Source organism: Haplochromis burtoni, unplaced genomic scaffold (genome assembly GCF_018398535.1).
Source record: "Haplochromis burtoni strain Fernald_Lab_line unplaced genomic scaffold, NCSU_Asbu1 Contig_180, whole genome shotgun sequence".
NCBI lineage: Eukaryota > Metazoa > Chordata > Actinopteri > Cichliformes > Cichlidae > Haplochromis > Haplochromis burtoni.
Window position 1 is genome coordinate 1,213,829 of NW_024582541.1, and position 25,777 is coordinate 1,239,605.

General features: G+C 41.6%; 3 protein-coding genes across 3 annotated transcripts in view; 1 reads left to right on the forward strand and 2 right to left on the reverse strand.

Annotated features, from left to right (window-relative positions):
* Positions 1–4,529: 4,529 nt before the first annotated feature.
* On the reverse strand, positions 4,530–12,781 carry csdc2a (cold shock domain containing C2, RNA binding a). The gene is made up of 4 exons (XM_005934417.2): positions 12,607–12,781; positions 9,690–10,048; positions 9,450–9,572; positions 4,530–8,139 (listed from the first exon to the last, which is right to left on the reverse strand). The coding sequence occupies exons 2-4, from the start codon at positions 9,875–9,877 to the stop codon at positions 7,977–7,979; spliced, it is 474 nt and encodes a 157-aa protein (XP_005934479.1). The 5' UTR covers positions 9,878–10,048; positions 12,607–12,781; the 3' UTR covers positions 4,530–7,976.
* Positions 12,782–14,011: 1,230 nt separating this feature from the next.
* aco2 (aconitase 2, mitochondrial) lies at positions 14,012–22,455 on the reverse strand. Its single transcript, XM_005934418.2, has 17 exons — positions 22,346–22,455; positions 20,882–21,024; positions 20,308–20,566; positions 20,127–20,219; positions 19,877–20,035; positions 19,646–19,796; positions 19,001–19,105; positions 18,770–18,861; positions 18,136–18,241; positions 17,748–17,905; positions 17,564–17,637; positions 16,991–17,102; positions 16,629–16,907; positions 16,340–16,531; positions 16,127–16,259; positions 15,917–16,038; positions 14,012–15,814 (listed from the first exon to the last, which is right to left on the reverse strand). The coding sequence occupies exons 1-17, from the start codon at positions 22,379–22,381 to the stop codon at positions 15,680–15,682; spliced, it is 2,349 nt and encodes a 782-aa protein (XP_005934480.1). The 5' UTR covers positions 22,382–22,455; the 3' UTR covers positions 14,012–15,679.
* A 2,965-nt stretch (positions 22,456–25,420) lies between these two features.
* phf5a (PHD finger protein 5A) overlaps positions 25,421–25,777 on the forward strand; it is a gene marked incomplete in the record, with an annotated part of 4,376 nt that continues 4,019 nt past the window's right edge. Inside the window, 1 exon segment of the mRNA XM_014337496.2 lies at positions 25,421–25,559. Within this exon segment, the coding sequence (XP_014192982.1) occupies positions 25,508–25,559 (52 nt within the window).

A 25,777-nucleotide genomic window follows, 5' to 3' on the forward strand; every position in this document is an offset into this window, starting at 1 on the left:
CAATTGGCAAAAAGGAAAACGGCCCAGAAAAAAAAGATTAATCCTTGAGATATCTTAATTTAAGCAAAGAATAAGGCGTCAATGGCCACATGGGACACTTTTATCAGTAAAGTTAAAGCTATAAAACTAGAGTTTGTGTTGATTTGTCCTCTACTACAGTTTTTGTTATTTCGCTGACAGGTTTGTTGAGGTTTTCCAGAATAATGATGCCCCTTTTATCTTATTAACTTGTCAAGAAATAATAAGAGAACCGACCTCGCCTGGCTTTGTAACTCCAGGTCAATGAATTGTCCGATGAATTTTTAGCCTCTGAAAATTTAGGACAATCTATATCCCTTCAGTTAATGTCAAATTTTTAATTTTTTAAAACCCCTTGAATTACAGCTGGAGGTCTGTACTTCACTCACAGCTTGACTATTTAAAATCCTCCTTTTGGGTAAAATAAAGTGGCAGAAAGCAAATTCTGTTCTCTGGAATATCATGATGCAGATTTGGGTTTACCTGTACATGAAAACTCATATGTTGACTGGCAAAATTCATGATTTAAATTAAGAGAAACCACCAGCATGGAGATAGACAAATAAAGACAAATTGCCAAAAATGTCATTAAGAAATAAAGAGGATATAATGATGGAAAAATCAAAGTCACAGCTGAGAGAAAAACCTCATTTAGTTCTCACACAACAACAGGCATCCGTGTCTACGTGCCACAGACAGAGCCAAACGCACAGCTTATAGACGTCTGATTCACTCCTGTCTGGAAAGGACGGCAAAGAAAGGGGAAAAAAAGAGAAGATCAAAGGTTGTTCAGGCCATAAAACCAATACCAGATAAGATGGCTTGGCTGTGAAACCACACATACGCTGATGATTCAGTTCACCGGTGACAACTTTAAACTGAGAGTCCCCTCTCTCAGTTAGCACTACCTCTTCACCTTAATTAACATGAATGCACATACAATCAGTTAACTCTCATGTTTAATGGTCTGAGCAGCTCCACAGTAACACGCACAGTCAAAACGATCAGCATGTGAACAAAAAACCCACCTTTTTACTTCCTTTCAACATAAACACAAAGATTAGTGCCAACCTGACCTTGGCAGTAACGTTTGATAATGGTAATAATATACTAATAAACTAATTATTAGCTATGCAATAACTATGTTATTCTTTTACACTTAGGTTTTCTCCACAACTACAAGCTGTAAGCAGCAGAGGAAAATTCTGGGATCATTGACAAAGTTAATTTTATTTTTAATTTCATTGAAACAGTTCCTGTTTTATATCCAGGCATCTTCACTGATTTTGTTTGGTTGTTGATTTCACAGCTCATGATTCATGTTCTGATCTGCTGTTTGGCCCTAATCACAGTAATCACATGTGGCGCTGCTGAATTCCCATAAAACCGCTCTCTGCTGGATGACATGTGGCTGCAGTGTTCAGGATTTAAAGACAGTTCAGTGTAAACATCACATTTGAACTAAACAAACATAGTACTTATGAATCAGTCCTCTTCTTTCTGCTGCTCATTTCCTGCCTACATTTTTTAAAAATCAATTTTACTGATTTTTCTTCATAACTGGAGCATCTTCTGCTTCACTCACTTTCAGCTTCATCCCAAAGTACTACTGTATATTTACTGGGCGTATTCACAGATGCTTTTCACATGTTCTACACTGCGCTAATGCTGAATATGAAAGAGCTGCTAACTTACCCAGTGTAGTATGTGTTTTAGATGTCTCACAACTTTGTTTCTCATCGTTTCTCCCTCCCTGTTGTTGTCTAACAGATGAACTTTCTTGTCATTGTTGATTAAGATGGAAGCCCAAAAGCATCGATAACTAATTACAGGTTATCTCTGTGGTGTTGCTTGATCAGTAATCAACTCTGACTTGGTGCATGTAGTCAAGTATTGCACTTGTGTTGTGTTCTTGTCCTTGCGCATTTCTATTTTATGATTTTATTATATTTTATGGAAGCATTTGTGATACTGATGAAACCCATTAATTAAATAACAGCCACCTCAGTAATGTGGAACTATGAAAACTTCAGATTAGCTTTTAATGCAATGATATAACAGTAAAATGATGTTCAGCTGGTACTAAGGGCCCCAAGCTTTGCCAAGAAAATACCACCAGCATGAACCACTGATACAAGACAGGGTGGATCTATGTTGTCATGTTGTTTATACTAAATTTTGAAAATGTCCAGAGAAGATTTTGTCTCTCTTCTGTTGTCCAGTGTCAGTGAAATTGTAGACTCAGTTTCCTATTCTTAGGTGACAGGAGCGTTCTTCAGCAGCTGTAGCCCATCTGTAGCACTCTGGCTATTCTCCTCTAGCCACATCAACAAGGTATTTTCAGCCAGAGAACTGCTGCTCATGTTTTCTCTTTTTCAGACTCTACTCTATAAATGCTGCAAATGCTGGTTGTCTGTCCAGCACATCTGGGACAAAGAACAAGCCACATTCAGAGTCACTGAAATCACCCTCTTCCTCATTTTGCTGGGTCAGCAGCTTATATTGACCATATCTACATGCTCAAAGGCACTAATCACTGCTCCCACGTGATTGCCCAATTACATATTTGCAGTAACGAGCAGTTGAAAGTGACCGATCGTGGTAAATAGAAGTCTGCTGTCTGTTTGAGATCCAATATCTCCTGTTTTTCCCATTTTTGGGGTTTGTGTGACGTTTCAACCCACTTACTTTCTTTTTTGCTCCTTGACTTTCACGTTCTGGACATTTTCCAGTCTGGTTTCCGCAAATTGCACTCCACTGAAACCGCTTTACTTAAAGTGTCTAGTGACATTCTGATGGCAGCAGACACCGTTCTGGTTATTTTGGATCTCACCTCTGCTTTTGATACTGTTGATCACAGCATCATGATAAATAGGCTGAAGGACTTGTTCAGGATTACTGGTGTTGTTTTAAAATGGTTTATGTCGTATCTATCTGAGAGATCTTTTACTGTCTGTATGAATCATGTGTTGTCTGAAACATCAGTTCTGCCTTCTGGGGTACCTCAAGGATCTGTTTTAGGTCTGATTCTCTTTTTGCTGCATATACTCCCTCTAGGCCAAATTATCAGACGTTACAATAATATTTCTTATCATCTCTATGCTGATGACATTCAGTTATACTGTTCTTTCAAAACATCTCAGTTTTATAAATAATTGTGTCAGAAATCAAACCAGTTTGGATTGCATTTATATAGCGCTTTTCGAGAACCTCAAAGCGCTTTACAATTCCACTATTCATTCACGCTCACATTCACACACTGGTGGAGGCTACAAGTGTAGCCACAGCTGCCCTGGGGCAGACTGACAGGAGCGAAGCTGCCATATCGCACCATAGGCCCCTTTGGCCATCACCAGTAGGCAGTAGATGAAGTGTCTTGCCCAAGGACACAACGAACGAGCTGGGGCTCGAACCGGCAACCTTCCGATTACAAGACGAACTGCCAACTCGTAAGCCACGATCGCCCCCATGATCTAAATGATAATTTTCTCCAGTTAAATGCAGATAAAATCAGAATCTTTGATTATAGCTCCTGCTCTCAGTCCTTTAGACCCTTCATTTCAGTCGAGTCTCAGAAACTTAGGTGTTATATTTGACAGTCCACTGTCTCTTGAGAAACAGTCTAAACAACTTTTCCGGAACTGTTTTTATAATCTAAGAAACATTTCTAAACTCAGACTACTGGTGTCAAAGGCAGAACTCTTATCTCTTCTCGTTTGGATTATTGTAATGGTCGTTTTACTTGTCTCAACAAATCAGCTCTGAATCGCCTTCAGACTGTACAGAATGCCGCGGCAAGACTTATAACCGGAACAAACAAGAGTTTTGGCTTCTCTTAATTGGTTGCCAGTAAATTTTAGGGTTCATTTTAAAATTTTAGTTGTAACTTTTAGAGCTCTGCACGGTGAAGCTCCCCAGTATATCTCTGACCTGTTGAAACCTCATGCTTCATCCTGAGCACTTAGGTCGCAGGTCAGAGGCTACTGGTGGTCCCACGTACTAGATTCAAAACACGTGGGGATCGGGCTTTTCAGGCACTGGCACCTAGGCTGTGGAACTCCCTGCCGTTGTCTTTACACTGTCTAGACTCCATTGACTCCTTTAAAGAGCAGCTGAAGACATTTCTATACAAACAAGCTTTTAACTTTTTTTTCCCACTGTTTTATGTTATTTTATTCGTATTTCTGGTTTTATTGTGAAGCACTTTGTGATTTTTATCTGTGAAATGTGATGTATAAATAATTTATACTTACTTACTTACTTACTTACATCTACCGCACACAGCTATGTAATGAACCAGGAGATTATTTCTGCTGGGACGCCCTCTAATGGGCAGGATATGGACATAAAACAAGCACAACACAAATGCATCAAAATGTTTCCCAAGATTCACAGCAAAAAAAACAAAACAAAAACCCTGTCAAAGTAAGACGGCTCTCAGAATACCTACCAACTTACTTCTCTATGAAGCAGCACCAGTAAGGGATGGAGAAACTCACAATAACAACAACTTTTGTGAATACCATTGTAAGTTTTATTGAAATTTTTTCTTAACAACAAAAGACAGGTGTCACAGTGATTTGACAAAAATAAAAGTGCTCGCCAACACAAACTCTTTTCTCCCACAGTAAAGAAACTACACAGATATAGTGTGCTACAATGATGTTAAGTCACACTTACGGCCCAAAAAACCCCCCAATAAATAAATAATAATTAAACGAAGAAGAATCAAAGATGCATAGGATATCTGACGATACCTCTGTGAAGGCTCCGACTGTGTTACTGCATGATGAATTAACACATTCTACATGAAGATTACGACAAACCGTAGAGAACATGCTGACTTCCAAAACAAACAAAACTTGCTTGTCATTTCGAACGCCACACAGTTATATTAAAAATTAGACAAAGATTACATAGAAATTAGAAACTTGTGTTAAGAAAAGGGTTTTTTCCCCTCTCGTTAACGACATAGACCGTAGCAAAGGGATCTTGACAGGGTAGTATCATAAGAGTGAGGTGTGCAGTGTTTTTCAAACAAGCTTAGTTTTGCACAAGTACTTGAAAATGCAGCTTTTAATTACCAAACGCCTGATGTTCTCCTAGTTACAAATGAAAATAAATAGGTCAATAAATAAATTTGCTGCTCTTTTGTTTTGTTTTGTTTTGTTTTTTTCTACAGTCATTTGCCGTGACATATGAGATTTTCTACAGTAAATTCTCAAATGCTCAACCTGCCATCTAAATTTAACAAAAAAATCAACACATTCTCCTCAGCTTGACCCTCCAGGAGGCCTTGAGAGAATGATTTCAAGAAATAGTTCAACATTTACTGAAATTTGCTTTTCTACTCACATGCTGAGAGCTCCATAAAAAGATCAGCACGGCTCCGTACATACATACACATACATAAACTCAGCACAAAATGTAAGGAAATTTGTGTTTGGTTGATTATTCCTTTTTTGTAACAATGCAAAAAATCTTAAACACTTAGAAGTCCTGTTTATTTCCCTTTTAATGACACTACATTTGTACATTTATGGGTTGAGCAGCAGAGTTGAGTTTCCTGTGTTCGGTTCATCCACATGCTACTAAATTGTTAATATGTCTTTTTTCTTCAGACTTCAATCATCCAATCCAACATACAACACCAAGCAAAAGTCAATAGCAGAATAAACTGTTTGGTATTGGCAGAGAAGATTTGGCAAATGTTACATGGGCGCAAGCCACATACTCACTCTGCTGCTCAACCCACAAAAGCATTGTCCTTATAAATGTGGTACCATATAAGGGGAAATAAGCAGACTTTCCGCTGGTATGAGATTTATTGTCAAGAAGCATTGTTACAATAAAGAAACAATAATCAAACAGAAATGTTTTTACGTTTTGTGCTAAGTTTATATAATCAGGTAGCAGCTGGTTAGCTTAGCCTAAAGTTTTAGGATAATTGAAAAAAATGCCAGGCTACCTCTTGTCCCTTTTTCTGGTCTTAATGCTATGCTAGGCTATGCTGTGGCTGCTTGCTATATTTTCATATTTATCACACATAAATTATGAGCTAAAGTAGAAAATATAATGTGGAAAATATATTTTCATTGCTGTTAGGCTAACTGCTATCACGTTCTTTTAGTTTAATGATTAGAGGTCATGGTAAAGTAAACATCACTTCACTTATTACTGCTAACAATGGTCACTGAATTTGAGCAGAAATCCAGACTTTTAATGAAGCATAGGACTCAGTCTGAGAATAGCTATGTAACAAATGGTTTAACTGGTGATTCACTGTTAGGCTCTAATGGTCCATTTTCAGTACCGCAGTGTCTGAAGCTATTATTAGCTGTAATGAAGCTGAAACCACTCTCTCACTTTGTGGAACACAGCTGCAGGTGATCCTGTGCCCGATAAGGATGCAAGTATTTGATATAGTTTGACAAAGAGTCCTAAAAAGATTCCTGTGCACAGATTAGGCTACATTTGCTGGCAAGCCTTTGTAAACATAAGCACATTAACAATCTTTTGCACTCTCCACTGTTTCTGGATCAGTGTTGGTTCTAAACAGTGGAAAAAGCCTGATGTTTAGAGTTTGTATTGTGTGCGGAAAGCTTAGTTTAAACTTTTTTTTTCTATAAAAGAGAAACTCAGAAGCTTGCTTTTTTGTGTTTTCTATATTTCAAATAAGATTCATTCCAGCAGCATGAGACTGAAGGTTAAAGCATTTGTCACACGCCAGAAACGTGAGAGTAGGAAACCCTGACCTGAAGGAGAAATCAGTCCTATAATCTGTAAGGCAAATAACTGTTTCCCAAAGTGTTAAACTATTTCTTTAAGATCATTGACGTCACCTGATGACCCACAAAGTGAGAACTGCTGACATTAATCTCAGTCATCCTCCTTACACGTGCTTTATAACACCCACATCGAAGCTAGCTGCATCTGTGCTCGAGCACAACTACAGATGATCACTCCATCCTCTGCCCGTTCCTTCACCCTCTGACCATTTCCTCCACCAACCCCAAACCCTCTGGCCTGTTTTTTCAGCAGCAGGCCCACATGCCCACTGTCTACCACAAAAACTTTAGACCGTCATAGGAGCTGGCTACAATAATACTGGATTTCTACACTTGCAAATAGAAAAAATACTGTAGCGCTACAATGTTTAGAAGGAAACATCTTCCTAACACGTGAAACTTCTCACAGCACTTGAGGCCGAAATGCATTAAGAGCGAATTGCAAATATGGAAAAGTTACTAGTGAAAGTATACTCATAGTTCCCATTTGGGAAAAGTAAACAACCTGGAAAATCTTGGCATTTTTTAAGTGTTTTTTCCTTTGAATCTTTCTTCTTCTTCCTCCTCTGCGGTTGTAAACATAGACATTATGGCTAAAATGAATGTTTCAGTGTGACTTTTTTAATGAACCTTGGCAGTGGTGGCACACAGTGTGAATATGTAAAATTGGAAGTACACACATACGTCCTCTGAGCTGCTCCCAAAAACTCAGAGTGCGAGTCTGTATGGTTGAACTGTTTCATTAGCTCAAAATGCATTTCGGCCCCTAGTACATCTTTATCCAACTCATTAAAGACACTTCCTTTACAACCACTTATTTCCCAACTTAAATATGTTCCCTAGCCCAAAGTAAAATTGCTAGCACCAAACCCTGAACCCCTTTAACCCCCCCCAACAGAAATATTCAAACACAAATGATCAAATCATGGCCTCCAAATAAAAACATTCAAACACATACATTCAAAGCTTAACTCCCAACCCTAACTTTTATATCTAGAAGTTTACTTTCTGTACCACTATCACCTCAGGCCAGCGTTTGCCCACCGCACACCGAGCTCGGATCCCTCTGCCCCAGACCTGATCCTACCGTTTCCCTTACCAAAACATAAAATCTGAAATTAAGTCTAAACCCCTCTTCGCCTTTGCAGATCTGAGACTTAAATCCCTGGTCTAGGAGCTGATGATCTGACCTGACCAGGTCTCATGCTTTGTGCCTGGATTCAGGTGGGTGATCACCACGTCGACAGCCTGAATCTTCTGGTTCTTGGGAGGGATGGGGCACACTTTGTACGTAACCTCGTCTCCTTCCATAGGCACGTACTCTCCCTCAATGCTGTTCAGGAAACAGAGACAATATAAAAGAAAAAGTAAAAACAAAGCATTTTTTCACATTCTTGCAGAGTGCTTTCTTTAAATCAAGCAACTAAAATCAAGGTCTGTGGACTTGTTTTCACGCCGACCAAGCTGCTACGTTCATGCACAGCAGCCAATGAGAATTGAGTTTTAGAAATACTTCTGGTAGATTAAGATTTCATTCAAATTTCTCCACCACTGATCTCCACCAAACCTGGAGGACTCTACCTGTGCTATATAGACTGTATATAAAAGATGATCATGGGATTCCAACTGCTGTTAATATAAACGTGAATTTGAGATGTTAAATGTTCAAATTTAGACTAACTTACTTGTCATTATTGACCCTTGAACCAAGTATTTAAGATTAGAGCCTGATTGATTTAATGGCAGTTAGATATTATAAGTTGATGCTGGCCAGTCTTGATCTACTTGTATCAGTGTTTACAAAGAAAAATTAATTTATTATGAAGAAAAATAATTTATTACACCTTTTGTTATGAAGAATAAAAAGTGAAAAAGAGACAAAAGAGAAACCCTTAAGTGAGTGCTAATGTGATGTTGTATAGTTTGTCCACTAGAGGCCACTCTACAATTTCCTGATCTGAGTAGAGATGGGCAGAGTGTAAATAAGTAAATAACAACATATAACAAATGTTAGTGAATTCTGTTTCTGTTTTGTGAGTCTGAACGAAAAAAAAAAAACAATATCGGAATATCAGATTATTTAATTCACCAAATGTCTGTCTTAAAAATCGTACATTTCTGGGGCTCTACTTCTGGTGCACATAGCTACGTCTACTTTATTATCTTGTTTACGCTAATAGGGAACATAATTTATTTAAAAAAGGAATGTATGGCTTTACCAAATAAGTCCTGAAGGTGGCAATTATGAATATAAACTTATGAGAAAAGTGTTTATTAGGTCATAAATTAAATGAGTTAGGTTAACATCTTATTTACAGTCAGATGTGCTTTTACAGCTGGAGAAGTCTCCCTCTGCTGGCCGTTAGAAAGAATGCAGGCTTAAACCATTTTCAATCCCAGAGGCTATGTCCATCTTTTATATACAGTGTACAATTGCCATCTACTTCACAGCTGACTCCAATCATTAAAAAAAAACATAAATAAAAAAAGAGAAATTACACAGTCAAAAAATAAATACTGTAAAGTTTTAGTAGTTTCTGTGTAACCCACATTTACTTGCTGCTGATCTGTGCATGTTAAATAGACTGCACTGTGAGTCCAAAGACAACTTTGATACCAGGACATTTCAGTGCGGCCACTCACTCAGAGATGTGGACAAAGATGTCCTCTCCTCCGTGGGAAGGCCGTATGAATCCATGACCCTGAGACCTGGAGAAGTTTTTACACACCCCTTTAAATACAGGACCTGATTTAGCTCGCACTGTCCTGTAGAGGAAGAGAGATAGAAGCAAAGAGGAAAAAGAGACAGTGCATTTTAAATAAACAGCATAATTATTTTACAAAAGCAAGAGAGAGAGCACCAATAGCGCTATTTGTACTCACGCTGAGTATGTGCGAGTGCGTTTAGTAGGCAGTGGGCTAGGCAGCTCTCCGGGCTGTGGTGGTTTCCTCTCCTTCTCCCAAACCCGGCTGCCCTCCCTCAGGAAGGGAAAGGAGAGCTGCAAGGGAGTGCGCGGAGAAGTGAGGGGCAGTGGGGGGACTGTCGGCAAAGAGGGGTCAGGGTCTGACATCGTGACTTGTTAGAGTCTGGGTTTTCTTTTGCTCTCTTTTTGGGTTTCCTCCAGCGGTTTGCAAAGAAAGAGAAGGAGGAGGGTTCACACCTCCTGCATGGCACAAGCGTTGGTGAGGGAGAGAAGGCTTTTCAGAGGAGAGCTCTTACAGGTGAAGGAGTGGAGCAAACCCTAAAGTGAAGGAACAAGACCAAGGGTTAATGCCAGAAAGAGAATACGGCTTTGTCATCGGCACAAAGGTGAGGAATAAAAGTCACAACCAACAGAGAAACCCAGTATGTCCAAATACGCACAATGCTTTCTTTGTAATAAAAATTTTGTAAAAAATACTGATAAATGGACACATTTTCAATTGTTTTGGCTAGTGTTGCTACAAATACAGCTCAGTTTAATTTATATAGTGTCATTATGTGCCTGGAGTCTGTTTTTCTTAACTTTAATGAAACTGCAATGTGTTCTTTAAAGCTTTCCGTTACTCACATTGTTGCACTATAAACATCATGACCCCAATAAGAATTTAGAAAATGCATAAACATTAGCATACATGTATTGTTGTATAGCATCACCAAACTCAGTGACTCTAAAATTGTTTGATAAACTGAAAAGGCTTAGTATTCCTTCAGGCTATGGAAAACAAACATCACCTCTTAAACCAATAAAGCCTAAAGGTCCCATTATGATGTAAATATCAAAGCTCTCCTGGAAGGCCACCTCATCACATATTATTAGATTAAAGTGCCGCACTCTACCGGACTGACATCCATTACAGGATTGGTCTGCATTCAAACAACGAGCTGCTTCGTTTCAGAGCCACTAGATGATGAATGCCATATTAGCAAGCTCATGAAACAAACGGCTTTGGGGCATCGCTCAACAGAGGTTAAACAGCTAACGCTAAAACCTGGTTTATCAAACAAACGCAGATGCGGGAGGGTGTGTTACTGGGACCATCAGCAAGCACCTCCCAGTGAATCACTGAGGCTTGCAGGCTGAATGTTTGACAAAGACTGATGAGACGCATGTGTGCCAGACTGAATACCACAGGCTCCATCCAATATCACCCTTTCTGTTTCTTACTCTCAGTCTAAATATAGTCATGTGTAGTGGGATTGACGCCATCTTTGAACTAGACCACAGGATCCTGAGGCAGAGGTTAACAACTGGGCTGCTGTATTACAATGAATACAAGATTCAGAAATATCAATAGAAGCTACAGGAGGAGCTTATGTTGCTGGGATTTTTGAGACCATCTTTATTCTTCACACTCTGAACTCTCCTAGGCAGCTTCAGGAATAGTTCTCCAGGTTTTCTGAAAGACAGTCAAAGCTCTTATTTCATTTAAAATGGTATTTCCTAAGTTGCCTGTTATATGTAGATACGACACTGGTTCAAAGTCCAAAGAAAACTTTTGAAAGACCTTCAGAAATCCTCGAGAACTATTGCTCACAAGCATAAAATAGTACTTTTGCAGTACTGGGGTGAAAGTCTTGGCATATATCAACATCTATGTAAAAAGGGAGAAAATTGAACAAGTGGAGGACAAAAGAAGAGTGACAGTACTCTGTTTAATATATGGTTCGCTGAAACCTCAGCAAGGCTTCCATCCTCTTAGATGCTGATGACATGACACCGTGTCACTGGTTGGTGAGCCCCGACCAAGTAATTGTGAAATAGACAATATATGTAGTGAAATATGAAATGGTTATATTAGAAATTTAATCACCAAACGAGCTTTAAAGATGATTTGAAAAAGCCAAATTGTGCCTAAGAGTAGCTCTAAAGGTTCGTGCTGGTTTCTGTGAATATTAAAGGATTTCAAGTCCACAGCATCCTCAAAGCAGTGCTTCTGATCTCTGACTTTCTAAAGAAAAACACTGCAAATGGCTGCTGAGCGAGGGCTCTGCTGGGGATCCTGTTGGATAGACAGAGCTGATGCAGTGATGGTGACGAACACACGCATCTGTCATCACGGCGGCACAGAGGACAGGACTGATGGCATGACTGATGGATGACAAAGCACAAAAATGTAGCCTGAATAATTCAGAAACTTGACAGGCACAGCTTCCTGTCATTGGCCCATATATTAGGCTGAGAGTAGGCCACTAAAATGGATTTGTCTAATGAGTCTGCACCGTCAGAGCAAACATTTTAACCAGGAGGGGTGAAGGCTGATCTAGAGGAAGGAAGGGGGCTACAAAAGCTCCGAGGAGACAGACAAAAGGCCAAAAAGAAAGCACCTCCCTGCCTGTGAAACTGTGGCCGTCTGTGGTCCTCTGCATCAGTATGGGACACACGTCAGCTTCCCCCCACACACACATACATACACAGAGCCTGTCTTTAAACTTTACATCATCCTTTCAAAGAGACAAACCGCCCAAATGATTTTATGGTATGATTTGTGTGTCTGAGGAGTCTGAATAATTCAGCAGCAAATAAGCGCCCTTCAGGCGGCTTGTTTCCAGAACATTCTCACACAGTGGCAGCCTGAGACAAGAAGGCGAGAGGATGCTCCACTAACGGCGAGAAAAACCCCACACCTAACATACACTAACACGCAGAGGAAGAAAAAAAAAGAAGAAGAAGACTATAGTAAATGTTAGCTCTGGGTTAGAAAGCAGAGATTTAAACACAACACTGCCAGAAACCGCCGCCGTCGGCCGGACGCAGAGAAGAGGAGCGCTGGATGCGTAAATCACTCCATCAGCCAGATCGATCCAACGATTACTTACTGTAAAAGCGCCGATCAGCTGTCAGGTCAACACGTCCCCGTCCTTTAATGTGGCGTAAGACAATTATGAAGTTGAATCTGCGGGGACATGTGGCGGATAAGTCAGTGGATCTTGGTATGGACGCGGCGCACACGGGTGGGATGGGAGGAGGAGAGAAAAAAAGCAGCAGCAAATGAAAAGGAGGCAGCAGAGATGGGGCGGGGGTGCATGAGGTGGGGGGGTGGTGAAAACAACGGCTTCCCTATCCTACACCCCACTCTTTGTTCTCTGCGCGGAGGGAAGCGTGTTTTTTAATGTTTTAGCAGTCTCTGATGCTTTAATAGTGTGAGACACGATGGTTTTATATGAGTCACAGGCCTGTGCTTGAGTGTCCTTGAAAATTAAAAGTCATGTCAGCTTTGATTTAATAATAAGACACAATTTCATTAGTGGTCATGGGCACCTCTTTGACAGCTTTCCATCAAAAGCTAGTTTAACTGGACCGCTTGGCTCGCATGTCTCAGATGACTGAAAGCTATCCTGTGTCTGATAACAAGACATGAGTTTAGACCTTCCTCTCATTCATTCTTTGCAATAATTTGTGTCCTGTTTACTCTCCTGTGCTCTTCTTTTCCCCTCTCACTCCTCAACCTTCCAGAGGTCTCTTCCTCTTAAGAAAAGGGGGTTCTTCTTCCCCACGGTCGCCAGTCACTTGCTTAAAAAAAAGGCTTGCTGGGGTTCTCTCTTATATTGCGCAGCTGCACCTGCAAACGATTCTTTTTGTTAACTGTACAACCCAAATTCATTAAAGCATTGGAGTTTGCACTTTAATATTAAATTATGGATGAAATTTGGTCATTATTAAAGCTCCCTTCACTCCAAATCATTTACTACAGCAGCTGTTCTTTATTACATAGAGAAAAATTGACAGTGTTCACTTCTTTTTCTTATATTACAGTATCTCAGGAATTAAATATGTATTTAAATTTCTTTACAGCTGCAGCCTGTATTTTTGCAGTTACACATCTTCACTGTCTTGTAACTAAAAATTTCCTCCCTGAAAATCGTTTCCGGGCCTTTATAGCCATCCCGTGTTTCTGTGACATTTCAGAACTGACACTTTGTTTAAAATAGCTGCAAACATGTTTTTCAACTGATTGGCTTGGAGGAAAAGGACCAGAGGATTTATTTAAAAAAAAAAAAAAAAAAAAATGAGGTTACCATAGTGTCAGTCGTGTGTAAAAATATGTCACATTCCCCCCAGATCCACACCCATCTGACTACACCACTATTTACAGATTTTTAACTTTAGGAATCTAAAGGTCTTCAATCAATCCAGAATATCAGAAATCAAAGACCAACCTCGCTTTCTGTAGTCTACTGTTTATTTCCAAATGTGTGAAATATATTGTGAGGATATTTTAAAAAAAAAACATTTATGAAGAGGGAGAAAAGAAGAAATCAGCTCATATGAACTCACATCACTAGAACACAGGCAAATAAGTGAGATCTGTGAATTTTTATTGTTTGTACAACCCACTGCATTTCTATTATACAGAAAAGATCATTTGTGAGGAAGAGAACACAGAAAGCACACTAAAGCGGACATTTGACATACACTGGTTTAGAATCGGGAGGGGGTTAAATCCTTCACCTGATGTGAGCTTCATCGGGTACCAGGAAGTTTGGAAAAGCATTAGACTCTGTCATGTGAAGGTTTCAGAGGGACCTTTAATTAAACTGACACCCTCACAGATCACTGGTCTGGGTTTCTTATGAGAGTCCTCATTAACATGTTTTTTAAAACTCTGATTGGTCACAATTATTTTAAGCATTTCCCCAACAATGCCATCGGATTTATTGGTGGAGTAAAAAATAAACAAAAAAAAGCAGCAAACCAAAGCCCTCCAAAAAAACAAAACAAAATTAAACCAAAAACCTGACGATATAGGTTTGAAGAGGTCCAAGTTAACCCTGTGCTTTTATGGAGGTGCAGGTAAGTCTGCAGAAAAAAAATAAATAAGTAACACATAAATAACTGGGAGTGGGTCGGCTGAAGTGCTTGATCTTGTAAAGACACAAGGACTGACTGGGAACAGTTTAGGGATAGTGGTTGTGATATTAGCAAGGAAAGAAAAAAAAGAGGGCCAGTCACTGTATCCACGAGCAGCATTAAAGCATGTGGTTTGTTGTTTTTGTTTGTTTTGTTTTTTTTAAATACAGCATGAAATGTAACACCGTCTTTTGGGTCTTAAAATGAATATGTACTGTAATGAAGTACAACCAGACAAAGGACCCCCTCTCACAGTTAGATACACAGTAATCTGATGTTCAGTGCGTCCCACATGTTGCAGCTAAGCTAAGTTTCCCAGAATGCCCTAGATCAAATTCCTAGATAAAGGAAAAGATGTCAAACTTGGTGTTAAAGTGGGCATTTATATGAAGATGCTAGACCTGCTACGCAGCAAACCACATCCTCGTGGCCACCAGGGGGCAGACGAGCTAAACTTCAGGGGGAATAAATACGTGCATATGGCTTAACAACATTTGGATTTTGACCGTCACTAAATGGACTAAATGGGCTTAGACATGCAATGCACGGCAGCTTTTAGCTGTTTAGGGTGAACTTTGGAATAACACTGGGACAATTTGGATGAAGCCAAACATTGCCATGCAGAGGTCAACACAATCCTAAAGCAATAAGGTGATTGCCCTCTACACTGCAAACGCACTAGCAGAGCATCAGCTTGCAGCGTATTATGTCACCGATTAGTGTGTCAAAGTGTGCGAGTGTGTCCCTCGTTTTTTTGTTATAACAGAATCTCTAACCGGTTATCAATGATTCACTGAAACATGGCTGCTTACAATAGCTCTGTACTGATGAATTAAATTTTAACATCGGAGCAAACTGTTCCACGGTGAACATTAGCTTCACACTTGGCTCTACGTTTAACTCTTACAGGCATACAGACACATTAAATCAGCCAGAACTGTAAGATAATGCTGACGATGAAATAATCATTATACTTTATCCTCCTTATTCTTCACAATCTTCACCACGGTTCCCCCCCTCTGACAATCATCTTCCTCATTCTCAGTGCTGCATCTCCTTCATCCTGTTGAGGGCGGAGCCCGCCTGGAACCATTGGATCTGTGTCTCGTTGAAGCTGTGGTTGAGCTGCAGCGTCTCCTCAGTGCCGTCGCTGTGTTTTAAGACTGCGGTCAGAGGCTGCCAAGGATGGGAAAAAAGAAAAAAGGAGAAGACATGATTGTTAGCAAGAATATCAGTCGTGTTTATGACTGCTTTTTCAGTATTTCTTCACCCGCTCACCTTTCCTGGAGCGAAGCTTTTAAGTCCTCTGATGGAGATCTTGTCGTCGGGGCGGATCTTGTCATAGTCTGATGGGTTGCTGAAGGTCAGGGGGAGCAGGCCCTGCTTCTTGAGATTTGTTTCTGAGGATATGACAAAATCAGGTTGAGGTGCGAATCAAGTGACGCTACTATCTACGATTCCTCTGCTCATCTCGTGTTTATGCAGTACCGTGGATTCTGGCGAAGCTCTTGACAATTATAGCTCTCCCTCCCAGATGCCTGGGCTCCAGTGCAGCATGCTCTCGGCTCGAGCCCTCACCGTAGTTGTCGTCACCAACCACAACCCAGGAAATGCCGTTGGCCTTCACGCAACATGACAGAAAGCACGTCAGAAGAGATTTCTGGTTTAAAATGAGACTCAGTGATTCCTTCTGGTCTTTACCTTGTAGTGACGAGCCACGTCAGGGACTCCTCCATACTCTCCTGTCAGGTGATTCTTGATCTTGTTGACAGCATCGTTCTCGCTGTTGACCGCACCGATCAGCATGTTGTTGGAAATGTTATCGAGGTGACCGCGGAACTTCAGCCAAGGTCCTGCGGCGCTGATGTGGTCTGTGGTGCATTTTCCCTTCACCTGCACAGACAGACAGACCCCAGTGTATAAACATTTTGACTCTGATCAGAATTTGAGGGCCAAATCTGACAGACCAATGCTCTTTCAGGACCCTCACCTTGATGAGGACCTGCATGTTCTCCAGATCGTTTCTGTGCCACTTGTCAAAGGGCTCCAACAGCTGCAGGCGGTTGCTCTGAGGGTTGACGTCCACCTTGAGGCTGCTGCCATCAGCAGGAGGGTGCTGGTAGGTGTCCTGGCCAGGGTCAAAGTCCCTGGATGGGAGTTCATCTCCATTTGGGGGCTCCAGCTTGAACTTCTCCCCGCTTGGGGTTGTAAGGTAATCTGTCTCAGGGTTGAAGTTTAATGTGCCAGCGATGGCGAGAGCAGTAACGATCTGATGGACGAGAGGAGAGGGGAAGGTTTAAGCTGTGAAAAGGAGGCTTGTGTGTAGTGTGGGCTGATTTGCTGTGGGTTTACCTCGGGGGAGGTAACGAAAGCGTGCGTTGCGGGGTTAGCGTCGTTCCTGGCAGTGAAGTTTCTGTTGTAGGAGGTGACGATGGTGTTCTTCTCTCCCTTTTTCACATCGCGCCTGAAACAAACAAAAAGATTGCGCTTTTCCAAGTCAAGGCTCCACAGAGCAACAGCCACTCTAAAACCAAAGCCCACCGAACGGGAAGACAGAATGTCTTTAGCTAGCTAAAAGAAGCAGTGTTTTAGTATGTTAAGATTAGTGCTGTCAGCGTTAATCTCGTTAAGAGGACGTTAATGCCATAACTGCATTAACGCAGCAAATCTCATTTAGCAAGTTAGTGCGGATCGCCCTGTGCGTTGGAGCTGGACGGCACTAACACATTAACGAGCTAACCGCGCTAACGCGTTGACGCCGTGCAGCCCCACGCACGGGGCGATCCGCGCTAACTCGCTAACTGAGATTTGCTGCGTTAATGCGGTTATGGCATTAACGTCCTTTTAACGAAATTAACGCTGACAGCACTAGTTAAGACACATTTTTTTGGTATGCTGTCAAACACTTTGAGACAGAGCATCTACCTGTCCCACTGTCCAATGCAGGGTCCGCATGCATTTGCAAGGACCACACCTCCAACATCTCCAAGGATCTTTGACTGCAGGAAAACAAAAACAAACAAAAAAAGGGTTAAATTTAGACTGCTTTAGACTGTTGTTACTGTAATGAAAGTGCAACTCTCCGCTGCTTCCGTGTGCCGACACTCACATATCCATCTCTCTCAATGGTGGCACGAATCTGCTCTGAGCCGGGGGTGACTGTGAACTGTGCTTTACACTTCAGGCCTTTATCCAAAGCCTGTTTGGCCACAGAGGCGGCGCGACCCATGTCCTCGTAGCTGGAGTTAGTGCAGCTGCCGATCAGACCTTAAAAAAAACAAAACAAAAAAAACAAATTTATAACTTCATCCACTGTAAAAATAACCCAATTCAAAACATGCACGTCTCCTTCTAAATAAGCAGGCACCTAAATGTAGCTTTATGTAACTGATAAAGGAGCTCTGTAATTGTAATCTGAGCTCTGTAATTAGAAGTCCATAATCACATGAAGTACAAACAAAGCCCTGAAGCTTATTCATCAGTGGAGAGTTACGTACCAACTTTCACCTCAAGCGGCCAGCCGTTCTTTTGAGCCGCAGCACCGACTTCAGACACTGGGTGAGCCAGGTCAGGAGTGAACGGTCCATTAATGTGGGGCTTCAGCTACACAAACAAACAGCACAATGCTGAATGGACCACACAAACTTCATCATTACAGGCGTGTATGCATCTCTCACTTGCACTCTTCTGATTTATTACAGTCATGATCAGTTGTGTTGGTGCAGAAGGTAATTAGAGATATACTGAAAAGCTGTGACAGCACTCTGGGATATTACAGTCTTATAGTACCTCTGGGGCAGAAAAATGACAACAAAGCAGACCCTTCTGTGATAATGTAACTTGACAGTAATACGGAAAAACAACAACAAAAAAAAAACATGTCTGAAAACTGTATTAAGCCTAAGAGGGTCAATTATTAAGCCTGTGGCCTCTTTGAGTGATGGGTAGGTGCCAACTAGGTGAGCAGTTATCTACTAGGCCTCAAATCAGCTAATACGAGTCAACAGTGTGTTTAGTGTCCAACATCATGATGGTCAAACTTCTTTAAATACATACAATTTACTGGGTGAAGTCACAGTGGCTATAGCCATCTTTTACATGCATTCTGTCTCAACTTAAAACGAGACGCACCTCGTCCAGATTGAGCTCGATGATCTGGTCATACTCGCAGCCTTGATCCGGTACCAACAAATCCGAGTATTCATCAGCCACAGCGGCGATCTCTGAGAACAGACACGTGGAGATGGAATCAATGAGTAGAGTTTAAAATGACACAACTCTGCAGGTCTCCATCACTCTCTAGGTGATTATGAATGTATTTAAAAAGGACGCCAACACATCAGCTGTGACCTCGGCACACACCTGCACGTCCAGTCTTCTTCAGGTAGGTCCTCATGCGGTGATTGTAAGGAAACACGGAGGTTGTTGCCCCGATTTCTGCTCCCATGTTGCAAATAGTGGCCATTCCTGCACACACAGACAGGCTGTAGTTAACCCTTGGGGTCACTTGGGACCATTTTTGGTCCCGAGGGTCACGGAAGGATGGATTTTTAAAAATGTGCTCCTGCACAAAAAATAATAATGGATCAAAATGAATGTTGGTGCCAATCTTTGGACCATCTAAAGGCCTAATTATAATAACTATCAAATATTACTTCAAATGTTTTTTATGGAAAATATTTACGTTTTTAGTTTTTTTCTGTTAAAAACAGGGCGCTCATGTACCCATACTGGGATTTAAAGGGTTAAAACAATGAAAATATAATTAAAACTTGATATGGATATTTTAAGAAGAAGTAGTTTTAAAAGACTGACTCATTTAAAGTGGAAAAAAATATTGATATATAATATTTTAGAGCACTTTTTGGGGCGGATCATGAAAGGATGGACTTTTGAAGTGCTCACAAGGGTTAAGCAAGTCATTCCGCTCCTGCTGTTTCTTGGTGTTCGGTACAGGAAGTTGTACTGTATGAACACTTTCAAGCTCATAAGCTTTTGATTACCGACCCGTGCAGGAAATGGAGTCGACTCCTGGTCCATGGTACTCTATGATGGCTCCAGTGCCTCCCTTTACAGTCAGGATGCCGGCCACCTTCAAGATGACATCCTTAGGAGACGTCCAGCCGGACAGGGTGCCTGTCAGCTTCACGCCAATCACCTTAGAGGAAGACAGAACGTTAATGAAATGACAAAAAAAGAGGGAAAAAAAGAGCAAGATGAACTTTGCAATCCGCTAACCTTGGGACACTTGAGCTCCCAGGGGATTCCCGCCATGACATCTACGGCGTCAGCTCCACCCACTCCAATGCAGATGCTACCAAGCCCACCACCGTTTGGTGTGTGGGAATCTGTACCAATAAGCATTACTCCTGGATAGGCATAGTTCTCTAGGATGATCTGTTAATACACGAAAAGCATTGTTATAGCCCAATAATCACAGCTGTCATAGTCTGACTGAAGCTCTGTTTGCACGTTTAGTAAAAAATACCTGATGGATAATTCCAGAGCCAGGTTTCCAGAAGCCAACGCCATATTTTGCCCCAGCACTGGACAGGAAGTTGTAAACCTCGTGATTCACGTCCTATGAAGAGAGTCGCGTCTACAGCTCAGTTTCAGGTTATATTTTAATGAGAAGAAGTCGCCACAGTGTGGAAATGGACATGGCTTACCTTTGCTCTGGCTAAATCCTCGGGTCCTCCAACCTGAGCCTCAATCAAGTGATCGCAGTGGATGGTGGAAGGCACAGCCACTTTTGGCAGCCCGCTGCTGATGAACTGGAGCATCGCCATCTGGGCAGTAGCATCCTGCATGGCCACGCGGTCAGGACGCAGGCGCAGGTAGGTGCGGCCGCGATCGATCTCCTGGTTGTGGGGGTCATCGAGGTGACCGTACACAATCTTCTCTGACAGGGTGAGGGGACGGTTGAGCCTGGAGGAAAAAATAAATAAATAAAAATATTCAGGAGATTGTAAGATCCAACAGAAGACGATTCAGTGAGGAAAATGTAATGAGTAGATGCGTGACAGAACTACAATCTCCCAAATCACGGATAACACATTAAAAAAAGGGACCTGGAGGGAGGATTGTGTAGTTGATGATACCAATGGCACTACAACTATGACGAGAAACTGTTAAAGGGAAAACAAACACTACAGTCCAAGCATTCAAACAGATAAGCCGAGTGTTGCAGGAAACATTGATGTGTGCCAGAGCAAATATAGAGCAGATCAGGGTAGTGCTGACCTTTTTCGCACAATGTCAATGTTGGACTGGAGCTTCTCGTAGCTGATGAAGGAAGTGGGCTCAAAGCGGCTCATGGACACTTTGGCCTTCGCTCTGTACGCTGTGGAGATGTGCAGGCGCCGTGCACCATGGCCCAGGGCCAGCTGGAGACATAAAAACAAACACAGTGTTAGCAGAACAACAAAGCAGAGAATGACCATTCCTCGACACAAATCTGGATTTACTTGAGTGTAAATATTTTTAGCACTTTGGTCGTCTTTTGAAAATCATTGTGAGGCACAGCTGGAAGAGCAGGATTAGTAACAGCTAAGCTCAAAACCATCCAGAATGGGAAGTTAACTTAGGAATGCTATTTTGCTCCCAGTTCTCAAGTGTCACATGTGAGAGTCACCGCCCCTCCCCAGAAGACTTGCCAAAAATACTTTGTCAACCTTTGGAAAGAGTGTCAAACGTCCCCTCAAAACATTAGAAGCTCTTTAATGTGAGTACAGTAATTCAATAAAACCATAAAATGTGTGTGAGAGACTTGATTTACAAGGAGCAGCAAAGAACCTGTGTTAAAAGTGCCTTTGAGCAGGGCGCTAAACCCATATACTCACTCCAGAGAAGACTAAGCCTCTCCACTTGTGTGGCTGTAATCTCAAACTTGATTGTTGAAAGATGAATATTAATAAAAGGGAAGTGAGAAGCTGGTAATCTTCTGTTACGCCTTACTGCTGAGAAGCAGCCATCAAAGTTATCAATTAATCAGTAAATGTATACTTTACAAATCTAATCGTAGGTTAAAGCTCCAAATCAAAGTCAGCGAGGGGCTCGGACTGCCTCTTTGCCACCAGTGAGTGTTTATTATTGCTTCTCTCTCGCTTTAAGCCGCATGTGACTTCTAATAAACGTCAGTGACAGTTCAACGCGGGTTCATATAATGGGAGTTTTGACACCTGTTGGTGTCTTAGGCCAACAAGAAAACCTGCGGTTACTGCATGTATTACACACATGACTCGGCTTTAAAGCTAGCTGAATAAATATGTTTGCTTTGGGCCTAGAATATGTTCTGTTATTTCATATCTACTTCCCTGTCTTGCAGGCTGCTTCTCTGTGTGTATGCGGGGAGCTCTAACCTTGCGGTTAACCTTGCTGTTAAAACCAAAACTTGTCAATTACAGCCGAGCCATCCACGGTCATTAGACAGCTCCGAACAGCCACTGTAACGCCCGGTAAACGGAGTCACTATAGTCGTGATTTATTAAGCCTGAGTCAAACTAGCTAGATGCGTTCAGAGCAGCCGGGACACGATGACCTGGACAACTAAGCAGTGCTAGTGTCTCAGCTTATCTCTCCACTTCAGCCTCTCGGTGCTTGAACTGGGTCAGCACAGCATTCAGTCAGATTTATTAAATCTCATAAAGAAGGTGGCATCCGCCTCGGCTGGACAAATGCGATGAAATTAGTCAATTTGTCTCTTACCTGGAGCCGAGCGACCGTGAGACAGTAAGTTGCCATTTTGTTCACTGACAAAGATGTGAGGGTCGGTGATGACGTAACACAATTGTAAGGCGGCCTTCTTCTTCTTCTTCTTCTTTGGAGTTTAACGTCCAGCTGTGACACGAAGCGTGCTGCCGCTTAGTGGAGAAAGAAAATTAAACAGTCATGCAGTAGAGGGCTAAGCTGTGCTGCTTTATAGAGAGAAGAGGCTTTTTCCTGGTAACGCTTACAAACAAGCCATCTTTGTTAAGTCTGCTTGTACTGTCATGAACTTTAACACTAGCTGAAGCTAGTCTGAGTGTCAAAATTCGTGTGTGCCAGGCAGGATGTGGACACAAATGCACGACTTGAGACAGAACATCAGCTCAAAGGACAGCTTTAACGCTCAACTTTCAGAAAGACAAAAATACAAGGAGTGGCTGATCAGAAGCAAAAAATAAAAAAAAAAATAGAAATCTCAAGGAACCGTGAAATAAGGAAACACACGACCATCCAGGGAGGGCATGACAAAGGACAAACGGGAGACTGACACAATAAAAACACATCAGGTAACGGGAAACACAAGTGCATCTAATGAGGAAAAGAAGACAGGGAAGGTAAAACAAAATACCAAATGCACTGGACAAAGGTTGCCAAAATGAAACAGGAAATAACTAAAATCGGGTAACATCACCGACAGAGGCTTGACAACACACAGGGAACAGCGGGGCCCGTGGTAAACTGAAGTAACAGTAACTGAAACAAAAGCACGAAGCAGGAAAAACACAACGACTAAGAAACAACTTGATGATAACGAAACAGAGAACATCCTTCTGAATTCACATGACTGCTTCAGTAAGGGTGAACTTTTTTTTCACCTGACTTCGTATTAGATCATGGACTCATAGCTGTGGTGGTTTTCATTCACATGTAAACCACTTCACTGTTGCAGCTGGAGATTATTTGAATAACTGAATTGAACTGGTCAAATTGCCCCCAATTTTCTATGTTATGGACTCGGGTGGTGCTGCCGATCTCAGCAGCTGGGCAAGAAGGTGGACGGCGGATGGCATAAGCTGGGTCGTGACTGGACTGAAATGTCGACTCAGGTAGAGGATGAGGATGATATGGGTATAGAGGACTGAACGGAGTTAGGAAAGGACGAGGACGAGGTAGTAAGTGGGGAGAGGATGAAAATTTGGTTGGAATGCCAAATTAGAAACGGGCGATAGCAGAAGTTCAGATGAAGGGAGTGCTGTAGTTTGGAAGAAGATAGTAAGAGAGGAATTCAAAATAATACTGAAGTTTAGGAAGGAGGATGAGAACATGCAGTTAAGTCCAAGTGCAGTATCGAGGGAACTGAAAAAGAAGATGTCCAAGGGGATGTCCAACAAGCAAGAATCCTAAGAGACAGGAACTTGTTAATAGCAGGTAAGAGGGAGGAGGGAAAAAATAATAATGCTATTAATCACTGCCATGACTTCATACAGGAATGTCCTTAGAGAGGAGCTGTCAAGTTGTTTGGCTCATTGTTCAAGGGCTGATGTGAGTACACTTTGCGAATGATAATTTGTCTTTCCCAGACACAACTCATATGACTAGGTGCTGGGGTGTTGATGAGAAACTCGCTGTCCAGTTTTCAAAGTTCTGCTTGATGTCTTTCTTTAAATTCTTCAGTAAATCATTGCTCGTGCTGACATAGTTTGTGCCTCGATTGCATCTTATCTGGAGAACTGTACCTCTGATGGCTATGAATGCACGTAAGGAGTTGATGAAGGAATCTGGAGAGAAATCGTCAAGCATCTCAAGATGTGCTGCTCTGGAGCACATGCAGGTGATTAGCAAGCCATAACGCTTTAAGGCAGTGTTGGAAAATAATGGTTGCCACACGAAATATTGCTATTTTGGGGACAGTTTGGACATTTTCACCTAGGTGTGTACTCACTTTTGTTGCCAGCGGTCTAGATGTTGAGTATGTTGTATGTTGAGTTATTTTGAGGCGACAGCAAATTTACACTGTTATTAGAGCTGTACACTGACTACTTTACATGGCATCAATGTGTCATATCTTAAATTTTTTCGATCGTGGCTCAAGAGTTGGCAGTTCGTCTTGTAATCGGAAGGTTGCTGGTTTGAGCCCTGGCTTGGACAGTCTCGGTTGTTGTGTCCTACTTCACCTGCTGCCTACTGGTGGTGGTCAGAGGGTCCGGTGATGCCAGTGTGTGGCAGCCTCGCCTCTGTCAGTGCGCCCCAGGGCACCTGTTGCTACAATGTAGCTTGCCATCACCAGTGTGTGGATGTGTGTGTGTGAATGGGTGGATGACTGAATGTAGTGTAAAGCGCTTTGGGGTCCTTAGGGACCAAGTAAAGTACTATACAAATACAGGCCATTTACCATTTAACATATTTTCCCATGAAAAGATCACCCCACAATGGAAACAATTAAACCTTGTTGGCAGAAGGAGGTGAAGGCGTCAAAGAGTCAAATTAATATTAGGCTGCTAAAGGAGATCAAGTTTAACTGTCAGTATTAGCAAAGCTGAAATGAAGAGTACGATAAAAGAGACAATGTGGGAAATAGGGCAAAAAGCTGTGGGAGGAGGAGAGGACAGGGAGATGGTTTTATTCCATTCAAAGGAAAACAAGAAACATGAGAAGCACAGGGAGGACCAGGAGAGAGGAGACAATAATATCTTGATTCAGATTTGGCCACACTGGATTAAACAGTACACTGTTCATTATAGGGCAACGTCAAACAGGGAAATGTAATCGCAGTGGAATAAATTAAACCAAAATCAAAATTATCAGGAAGAAAGAACACAACTGATTCAAAATCTGGTGGGGATTAAGCTAGATATAAAGGATTTATTGCAAAGGAATTCTAGATATGAACGTTTTATGGCTTTGTTTCAGTTTCTAAAAGAAACTCATTTGTGTGAAAGGATATGAGGATATATATATCCTGTAGTATTTATTTATTTTATTTATTTTCCGATTATTTGATATGAGCGAATTCCGGCCCACACTCCAAGCCAGTTGGTGGCGGTAATGCACCACATCGTTGTTTGCCAACTGCCAAAAAACGACAAAGAAGAAGAAGAACCAGCTCCAGCAGCAGAAGAAGAAGAAAAAGAAAGAGAAGCGTTTTACCTACGTAAATCGAAGATGGCTAAACATCATCCAGATTTGATCTTCTGTCGAAAACAAGCTGGTGTTGGTAAGTTTGGACTCATTTTACGTTTCAGTATTCGGCACAGTGGATTTTGCTGCAGTCTGGAAGTCCCTTGTTGTTGTTTTGTAGGTCATAGCGTTAGCATCCATGCTAACATGGCGTGGATTTCATTGAAAATGTGTTAGCCTGGAAGTGTCTGCAGGTCTGTGGGCTCTGGTGGCTAGAAGGGTATCGTAACTAGAAGAAAGTGGGGTTTGTTTTTT